General features: G+C 37.5%; 1 protein-coding gene across 1 annotated transcript in view; it reads right to left on the minus strand.

Annotated features, from left to right (window-relative positions):
- Window positions 1-10,089, minus strand: part of LOC117291960 (DENN domain-containing protein 5B-like) — a 48,666-nt gene extending 38,577 nt beyond the window's left edge. Inside the window, exon 1 of the mRNA XM_033773983.1 lies at window positions 9,866-10,089. Within this exon, the coding sequence (XP_033629874.1) occupies window positions 9,866-9,962 (97 nt within the window). The 5' untranslated portion in view covers window positions 9,963-10,089. The remainder of the gene's footprint in view (window positions 1-9,865) is intronic.
- Window positions 10,090-10,615: the final 526 nt, after the last annotated feature.

The following is a 10,615-nucleotide window of genomic DNA, read 5'->3' on the forward strand; positions in this document are numbered from 1 at the left end:
TTTCGAATCCAGGTCTCTTGTATTTCATAATGCGATCATGACATCATGCGACCAAATTTAGAATTAAACAGTTGTAATCATGTGATTCTTACTGGTTTTACCGGGGACCTATCGTTCTTTTAACCTAAATCTCAACATAATCTTCATCCATGATCTAATTTTTCTGATGTAGTGACACGCCCCCCCCCCCATCCCAATCCCTCTGATGCATACTGCATTGCAGTGTACAGAATACATAACATTGCACCTGTACAGTACATTCTGGGATGTCCATTCTGGGAGGTACTGTTTGTATACAGTTAAATGTATTAACGTACACATGTACATACCGGTACTGCCTGCATGTACACAAGGAACTGTACATGATGTATGTTATTTTACAAGTGTGATGAAAAAGTTTCCAAGTTGTGGCAAAATGTAGTACACTGTACATGTACATGTGTGTATCAACTGTACATCGCAAAACATGTATTATTGACATTATTAGTGCACTGCAATCAGCATACACATATAGTCTACATGTACACATCATACATGACTTTGTACACTTTCACTTTCAGCACGGAAATGGTACCCCAGGTCGAAATTCCAGTTGAACCTAGTTAAACTGGGTTTAACTGGAACTAGTTGAAACCAGTTGATAAACTAGTTAAACACAGTTAAAACCAGTTGGTTTAATATGGAAAATGGACAGAAACCAACTGGTTTATAATTTCAACCTAGTTGAACCATGGAGGAACCCCTAGTCCAAACCAGTTGGTTAATATGGAAAATGGACGAGTTTGGTCACTTTCCAGTTTAACCAGTTGACCCCAGTTAACTAGGTTCAACTGGAATTTTGACCTGGGACCTTAAACATTGAATTGTGTTTACTGTACAATGTACATGTACAAGTAGGCCTACATGTACATTGTGCGATGTAAAATGTAACTTTCCAGCAAATCTGTCCACCATGTGGCTTTGAAATGTCTGTGTTCCAACATGCTAAAAAAAATCAAGTCTTACATGTTGTACAATTATTATTCCAAGCCAAACACGTGACCTTCTAGCATGACAAAACAAACAGTGTTTACATAAAGACAGCGCCTGCACTGTTCAGATCCATGCATTGCAATGGCATGAGAAAACCATTCGAACAGGCACATGCGAATGTCATTTCCTCATTGATCGAGCATGGTGCCTCAAAAATAACTAGAATTTCGGTATTGTCAGTCTACTCAAAGAGAATCATAATTTATTGATTTGTGTGCAACTCATATAGGCCTATCATAGATGTTTACATTCTATGGAGAATGGCTGGTATAGTACATGTACTAGCCCTGTCCAAAAAAGAAGCCGCAACTAGTTCGGCTTTGTTGTACTATGTTGAAAAACCTTTACAAAACCATGCTTTGACCCTACGGTATCAAGTACTGTTCATTTCATTTCATTTCATTTTATTTGCCAGCAAACATGAAAAAAACACAAACAAGTATTAAAAAATTGCACATCAAAGATTTACAAGAAAAAGCAATACAATGGAAATAGAAAGAGAACAGCTTAAAAATATGCAAAAACACTAGCAAATTACTGAGAAACCTGGCCTGGCCGCGGGCAGATATAAGGATTGTGTAGGAAACACCTCCAGTGGGGGTGGAACACAAAACACTACAGACGAAACAAAAGACAAGAACCCTGGCAGGGAAAGCCAATAGCGACAAAAAGTTATATACCGTGCCAGTACTCTAATGCACTTCGTCGTCCAATGCTATGTTGTGGAGTTAGAGCGGGCCAGTGCTTACTTAAAAAGAGCCTTGGACAAGGCTAGACATGCACCAGCATGGTAATAATATACCATTAGAGGCAGACTACATTTAACTGCATTTAACTGCAAACATAAGACACTGTGTACTGAAATTATATTAATTTTAGAATATAGAACAAGCTGTTGCAAACTGCTTACCAACCAATAGGACCTAAGGTATATTGAAAAATATATTTTATGGCCTAACGTTTCGACCAGCAAAGTTAAAATGATGACAACTGTTCCAAATCTGAGATCTACAATTGAATGTTCAATATTGCACAATTGGAAAGGGGATTTAAATTTCCCCCACAAACAGCATTATGACTCCTACATCTGAAAATAAATATATTACAAAACGTTATGATAAACATTCCCCTCCAGGATCTAAAGGTGACAAGATGACTTTTATCATGTAAATTGTTCTCTCTCTGCAAGGATGTATGAACAAAGTCTAAATCCATTTTGGTATTGTGCGTCAGTGTTCAACAACAAAGCTTTCATACTAGCAGTCATCCACTTTATTTCAGGGCAATTTCCTCAACGACTTTATCCCCCCCCCCTTCACTCTTCAACAATTCGAAGTCCAACCATTCGAATAGACAAAGGGCACACGCGCACGACAAAAGGTACCCACTGCAGCTGTGTTGGTATTACATCAGACGTCATTGCCAAACTATACGATGGGTTTTACCCAGCGGACTCGGCACTCCTTTGTTCCGGTCGTACCGTACACTGAATTTCAAACAAAGCTGACTGGAGAAGGCTTTCAAATAACGGCAAAAAAAATGCTTTTCGAGACATATCAAGCGTAAAAAGAGGTGCATGGCTTTTCAGGCTTAGAGAGATATCCCATGCGCAGCTGTACATGATTTAAGAACTTTCTATATTTCTGTTCTGATCATAGACAAAGGTTTTTTGTATTATATGTGGACATCCCTTGCGGGCCTGATTAATAATTCATAAATCATTCAATAGTAGAAATTTATATTCCCAATTGCCTCCATGCCCCTGTTCATTGCCATGATGCTCTTTGAGTTTTGACTTCCCTCAAGTAAAGGTCCCCCTTGTAGAAGTGAGATTTGATGAATTTAAATATTCCTGAAAAAAACTGCATGCAAGCCCAGGGCCCAGGATTTTCATGGATAAGCAAACAACGGCTGAATACCAGTAACAAGCAATATGCAACAAATGGAAATTTTGTTGCTAATCCTGTCTTTGTCAAGGAAGAAATTTCTTGCTAAGCAAACTGTTTTGCTTAGCAGCTCTATGAAATTGGGCCCTGGTTCCCCCTCAGACCCAGAACCTCCCAGCACAGAGAAAGGACGCACCTTTCTCAATTCTCCCGGATTTTACAATACAGTGCTGAGGTTTACAGATGATGTGCTTTATTACCAGAAATTGATATCAGGTTTAGGTTAGGACACAATGTGCACTTTCTTTCTCTTTGTGACTTTCCTTCTATCGAGAATATTTGGAGGCTCAAAAAAATATTGTGAGAAAATCCTGAAATCGGGGAAAAATCCCATACCTGCCTTTAACCAAAGATAAACTGCCTACATTAAGGTCTATATTCCTACTTAATTGAATGATTACAGAGATGTGCATCATGGAATATTCCAAGAATATTTTAGGGGTTTTTCAACAGATGTTTGAGATAGACCATGATATTCGTTTAATTATAGATTCTGATTGATTGTGATATTCACCACGCCTCATGCAAAAGACCTCAGTCTATGGTTTCACTTACTGGAGATTGTTATGTAAAAAACATTCTTCATCAACATGCAGAGACACGAACTGGGTACTAGAGGCGTGTAACAAAGAAAAGCAGGGATTGTAGCTCAAAACTTTTACTGGGCCAGAACATTTGCCACAAGACCGGAATCAAACATTTTAAAATAAACTATCCACAGTTTCATATTGAGCTGTTTTAATTGAAAAAAGCTCTATGCGAAGTACATACTACTTCAATACCAAACAACTAAAAGATACTTGTATAACTCTCAGAAATAACAGAGAGGTATTGTTATTTAAAGGCACCAAGGCAATAAAGAAGTATCAAGCCTTAAAACTACTGTTGTTTCAAGTATTTTTTTAATATTTAAGCTAAAGCCTTAAAACTACTTTTTTTCAAGTATTTTTTTAATATTTAAGCTAATCAATTTATCATTCAATTTAAACCTATTTCTCAATCTTCTGAATCGTTCAAATCTTTTTAATCACCCCGCATTGATAAATCCCACTTGTTCCAGGGTCATCTCAACAAACATCAAACACCAAACTTTCCACGTAAGCCGACAGGATGCCAAAGTCCAAAGTTGAGTTGGGAAAGCTCTAAAAACACATATGGAATACTCATTTTAAAAAACTACACTTGCACAACGTGACAAGTCAAAATGCACATTTCACTTCTTTCCTCAAGCTCCATAACCTCTGGCAACTACAGGGAATCAAGAGTATACCTATGCAGCTGCTGTTAATATTCCAAACAGCAGATGTTTGCAGAACCAAAATCTCTTGAAAATGAAAAGAAAAGGACCCTGGGAATTCATTTAGTCGATTGATGAAGTTTATGTCGTCTCTCATGAATGCAACTTGGTACAAAGGAACCATTGAGCTCTGCATCCAACAACATTTTTCCTGATACACATCGCGCTTGAGCCTTAAAAGAGATTGAGTCTTAAAAACCTTCTTGTATTATGGGAGGGAAAAGTCATTACTACAGAGAGTCAGAGTATTTCAGTAAATCTTGACGGTGCATTTGAAAATAAAGAGAGGGCAGGTCATGCACAGTGTAATAACCAGGAGTGGTAACAAACTGGAATTCAGATTGATCAAACAGAACAATAGATAGGATCTGATAGGATAGTTTATAAAGCATCAGACTGCAAAATTATTTCATCTGAGGTGCCCAGTGGATTAGAAATCAAAAAAGGATTTCAAAAAATTTTGGTGATTGAAATGTCTGTTTGTTAATGCTGCGCCCAGAGATGCGATTGGTAACCGCTGTCACCATGCTAAACGTGGATGGATTCAACATTCTTGATGAAAATGTTTTAAAAGTTTTTTGCTGTTTTGAAAAATAAGTAGACACTGTGTTCAGCTGAAACTTTGACAGGTGACTTTTGTTGCATCTTTCTTTGCATATATTATAACTCAACATTACACTGACAAAAACCACCCGTGTACCATTTAAATATTATGCAATAACAGCCGTTAAATATCTAATCACTAGAAATTATGATGTGCATTCCATTTACTTCGGTCATTCCACTCATCAGACCGTTTCATTAACTTCATCAGGACAGACCTCTTCTATCGTGATCAAGAATTAATCACTCTTAACTCGATGGTCAAGTTTACCTTCAGGCCGAATTGATTATTTCTTTCTATGAGGATATATTCAAATGAGAATCGGTCGAGTTCTTAGGACCTTGGGTCAACTAAAAGCAGCCTTCATCGACTGAGGTTCATTTGAATGTATAGACGAGAGAACTAAAACTGTTTTTCCCTAAAAATACAAAAAAATAACCTGCACAAAGACTCAAATGACTAACATTTCTCAAAATTAATACATCTACAATATTCCTCTCTTACTCCCTTAGGTTAGATAAATATATTCAAATATTTCATTCAAATGGAAAGCATGCTACCCCTTCTTCAATAAAAACAGTTTCCAGTACTTTTGAGAGAGACCTGTTTAGTAGGTAAGATCACAAAGCGTGTTTGAGTGTTTTCACTTTGCATATAATACTTCTTTCCTTGACATATTAAATTGTTGTGAAATAAAAATTGTTGGTTTAAAGCTTTGCACTCCATAATACAAATGGAAAACCATTGTACCTTTATACTGGATTGGGCAATCACAGAATACTCACTTGCATCATCTTGTTTATTTGAATACAGTGAATTTTTATTAACCTTTGAACGACAACAGATTATTTGGCAACAACCCAACAGATTGCAGGTAGTTCAATCAGCTGTTGACACTAGGACAAGAAAACTTGTCAAACACGAAAATTCGACGGTCAACAACATTTCAATATAACATTTCAACGACTTATCATCTGGCATTATCTGAAATTTTTAAATAATTAAAGTTTGAAACACACTTAATATAAAAACATTCACTAAATTTGCATCTTGATTGTTATTTAAATTTTACTCTTACACCAATGTGTTTCAACTTTCAAACACTGCAACCTCAGTACTTTCCAGAGTCCTGTGAACAAAATCCATGTCTAGGCATATTACCTGGGTGAGTGGGATTCGAACCCGGGACCTTTGCCACGCTAAAACAGAAGCTCAGCACTAGACCAACAAGCTTGCCTGGTAACTAGAGGCTCTTTAAATTTGATATACTTTAGCAGCAGGGCACTATGGCAATGATTTTTTTGTTTATGTAAAATTTGCATCAGGACGAAATAAATTCTTTGGGTTTTGGTTGAACATTGAAACATTTTACTGTGTCCAACTGTCCATTCATATTGACCGACTACTGACACGACATTTAAATAAATGTAAATCATGTATGACACACTTATGAAGAATCCCTTGTTTAACATTTTAATTTGTATCTAACACTACAGTACCATGCATTTCCTAATCATTTGTTAATCTCCGATGTGAGGAGTAATTTGACTAGAGTACAATGGCCTTGCTGTGTAACCTGCAAGTAAGGCATGCCTGTGGTTTTAAGAACAGTGGGGTTTCTAGCACTACACATTTCAGGAAATAATAAGTCAAGACAATCATCTCACTTCAACTCCACTGGAATCAGTCCACTTATAAGAAGAAAACTTGCTCAGTCAGATGTACATGACCAGCGAGTATTAGTTGGTGCGGTTTAAATAGACTTATTACCCCAAAACAAATTGAGTGTGTTATTGGGAATCCAATTTTACTAAGAGCTTTAAAAGTGATCTGTACTTTGCGAGGAAGTTACAAATGGGAGCGCCACTTTCTATTTGGCACTCAATTGTCTGATCGCCCATCTCAATAATATGAATTTGTCCGGGTCAAGCCATCCCTGAGGCCAGTGGGGTATTACGACCCTTTCGTCTCTTTCTTTCGACGTTCAGACCCCCGAGCCTGGAAAACACGGCCACGTTGCCAGTCAGTCTGGCGACGGATGACTCCATCTCACATTATCGAATCACGGAGCACGTCTTCCGATCTCATAAGGAGGGGATCACGCGGGATTCTCTGTCACTTAGACTGCGAATGAATTCCGTGGAGATTAGACGAAGGGGGAATTCAGAAAAGGGGGTTTGCTCAATTTGGTCAAGTGATGAAGTTGGCAGCAAGGATGGGAAGTGTTTTTGTTTACCCTCGTTGATGAATGGCTGGGATAAGTTTCCACGATGTCTCATCTTTTGTTATCTTTTATTCGCAATTGGATTGAACTAATTTACCTGAACTAATGGGATAGCGCAGACTGGCATGAAGAAAATGGGTTGAGGGCAGGGCACTACTGAAGTTGTTAAACTTTATTGTTCTCGGACCTTGCGCATGGATTGTGTTGCTCTAAAGCGCAGGGGAAGAGAGATTGATGCCAGGAAGCTGTAACACAATATGAGCATTAGTTGTTGAGCTGCTTTTAACACTTTGCACTTTTGCAATGAAAAAGAATTGTTTAAAAGTAGATCAACACAATACTATAGGCAGCTTTCTGATTATTAGTAATTTAGTATCAGGTTTATGCTTACCGCATAAATTTACGCTTACAGCACAATACAGTTTATGATTCTATGGCCCAAACGCTCAGAATTCCACAGTAAGCAAGTGATGATATAGGACCAGCCTATCATGTAGGAGGTCAATTCAAGATTGCTCATCCTTTTGGTTTCTTTGAAATATAAAACTCTCTTTTTTTTAGAGCATTGATTAATTTACATAGGTACAGGCTGAAAGCTTTGTTTTTGAAAGGGCAAGGGCACCAAGGCATGTTTCAGGCCCGAGGGTTCATTAAGGCAATGTCCTTACAAATGCAGTGGTCATATCTAGAGACAAAGGAAGTACTAACAAATGTACAGCATTGGGTAGGTACAATTTAAGTGTTGTTTACAGTAGTTGTTTACTGTAAGTTACCCACAATACCTACAAGAGGCTTGCTTATCATCTTTGTAGTTTTAAGAGCTTTGTATTGTATGTATAAACCATTGCTTAAATCACTGGACCAATGATGTTTGTGATAAGATTCTATTCTTTATACAGTAGGAAATCAACAATCAACAACTCCACAATTGCTGTATTAGTAAAGACCATAAACAACAGAAAACAATAAATTAAAGTGTACAATTATACTTTGATTTTATGTGTGTTTTTGTTTGAAAACAACCTTTTTCCCAGAATAAACGCATAGCAGATCATTGCACTCCATACAACAAACCATTTGCTGTTTACACAGAACGGCTAGTAACACTTTACTTTAAAAATCTTCTGTAACAAAGTTTGCGGATGACAAGTGTGTACAACATGTAGGCCTATAGGTGTATTTCAGGCTTGACATTTCATCTTTAAAAAGAGCAAGGTCATTTTCATTTTGCAAAGGGCACTTCCATTAGAAAATGGTCAATGGGAAACTTTTGAAATTGAAGGGGCACCAAGGCCAAGACCAGGGCAGGAGAAGCGATGATGGCCTCCAGCATGTACTTCCAGGCCTGGTATTTAACCAGTTCACATCGGATGTGTTTAAAAATACACACAAAACAGAGATTTATAAATGCCCAGAACAACTCTGGCGCACCCTCTGTTTTTTTCTTGTCAGTTGGACTGCTGACGTAGATTCATGAGGACATTCCCTTGTGAAGCTTGCACTTGCACAGGCATGCACTACGTGTACAGTGCTATTCACCCATACAGGTACTGGAACTCATGCTTGTAATGTCCCTTTACCATGGGGCCTATTGTTTAATCCCTGATTCCAGACCTTTTAGTACAATTGTTACACTATTGTTATCATTTTATTCAACTCAATGGGAACTATTGAGTGTTCCCAGATTCCAGTGTATCATGGCAGATTATCAGCCATGGCTTCCAGCGCAATTCCCAATGAGTGACTAATCACATTTACTCACAAGAAAACAACAAATCCCACTGCCTTTTCATGAAAACAGTATTGTTGTCTTTCCTTTTTGAAGTCGGGATTTCATTGCGGCAATGATGGTTTCAAAGGTAACCGATAACACCAGAAGCTCAAAAATCTGAGAGAAAAAAATACGGGCACCAGAATATGTGTCCTAATACTGATGTGAAGTGCAAGTGGTTAAAGAATACAAAACATATATACTACATTTAAGAAAAAAACAAAACAACAACTTTTTTAAATACGTACAATATTAAATTCCCTAAACTTTTCAAAACATAACGATAATTGTATGATTATGAACACGCGCCAGCATCATACTGTATACACTGTCAAATTCCCAGAATATGGTTGCATGACTTTTTAAATGAAAGATTTCAAACAACAAAAAGACCAACAACATCCTGTTATTTGTCGCCTGCTGCTGAAACAACGGAGGTTAACAACTGAAACCAAAATCAATTGATTTTGAGCGCAAAAAGTGAAGAGAGAGACTGATGATGTTCACATTGTAATTGTTCAATGACGTCTGCACTAAAATCAAAACGTGAATTACCATGACCATTTAAGTATTCTCCTTTTACCTAAGTCATATAAAAAGATAAGAACTAACTAACACTGTTGGACTGTTACTGTTAGTGTAAAACACAAAAACAAGAATAGTTTGTACAGTACAGTGCACAATGAATTTAACACAACATTTTTCTCAGAAGTCACAAGACTTGTGACTTTTAAATTAAAGTCGACTTTTAAATAGGCCTAACACACAGAGGTAAAACATGCACTGACAACAGTAACAAATAACAGTTTCCATTTTGAAAATACTTCAAATACAATCTGCAAAAGCATCTTACAGTTTCTTCGTGGTGGCATGATAAGAAACAGTACACCATGGTCATGGGATCTCGTGGCACTATGCGTGCATTAGCATGATTGGGGCTGCTGCTTGAGTTATGTGTGGTAAACAAATCATCTAAGTAAGAAATACTCACCAGAAAACTGTCCCGGTTGAAGAACTGCCGAAGGATCTAGTCCACACACGACAAAATAGTCGACAAACCTACTAGTCTGCTGCCCCGTGGAACCCATGCCAGCCGGGGAGAGACGACCAAGGCGAGAAAAACGCGAAACAAAGCTACGGGAATCTTCCTTTTTAGCTGCTGAAAACTAACATTTATTGATGACCAACGTTTCCCTGTGAATCATAGAGTGCACTGTGAGCCTTGTGTCGTCGTTAACGTTATAAACCCATTTAATAACACACGGCACTTTGTATACTTTTTTTAAAGGGTACCCGTTTCAGTGATATGCAACTGTTACAGAGCGGAATGCACACGGGGTACCAGACGACTTCGGTTGGTTTTTTTTTGCACAGTGCGAACAAAGGCCCAAGTGCGAAAAGGGGTAGTCCCCACATTGCAAAATAATAATAGTCGCTATTGTTGAAAACTCAACTGCCACTGTATAAAAACATTGTTAGTTATAATCTAAAAATAGATTTAAACGTTGTATCTTTTGTATGATATTACGTTGCTTGTGATTTGTGACGTCATTGAGAAAACTGTGATAACCAATCGATTTATTATGTCAATTAGTGCAGAATTATATTTTATTTGCGTCGGCTGTTCCTTCATATTGTGAAACAAGTTTGAATGAGCTCAAGTTACAAATTAAATGTTTTGTAAAACGCCATTCTCTTTACATCTCAAATTAATTGGCGCATTATTTATTTTTAAAAAGTG

This window comes from Asterias rubens, chromosome 6 (genome assembly GCF_902459465.1).
Source record: "Asterias rubens chromosome 6, eAstRub1.3, whole genome shotgun sequence".
NCBI lineage: Eukaryota > Metazoa > Echinodermata > Asteroidea > Forcipulatida > Asteriidae > Asterias > Asterias rubens.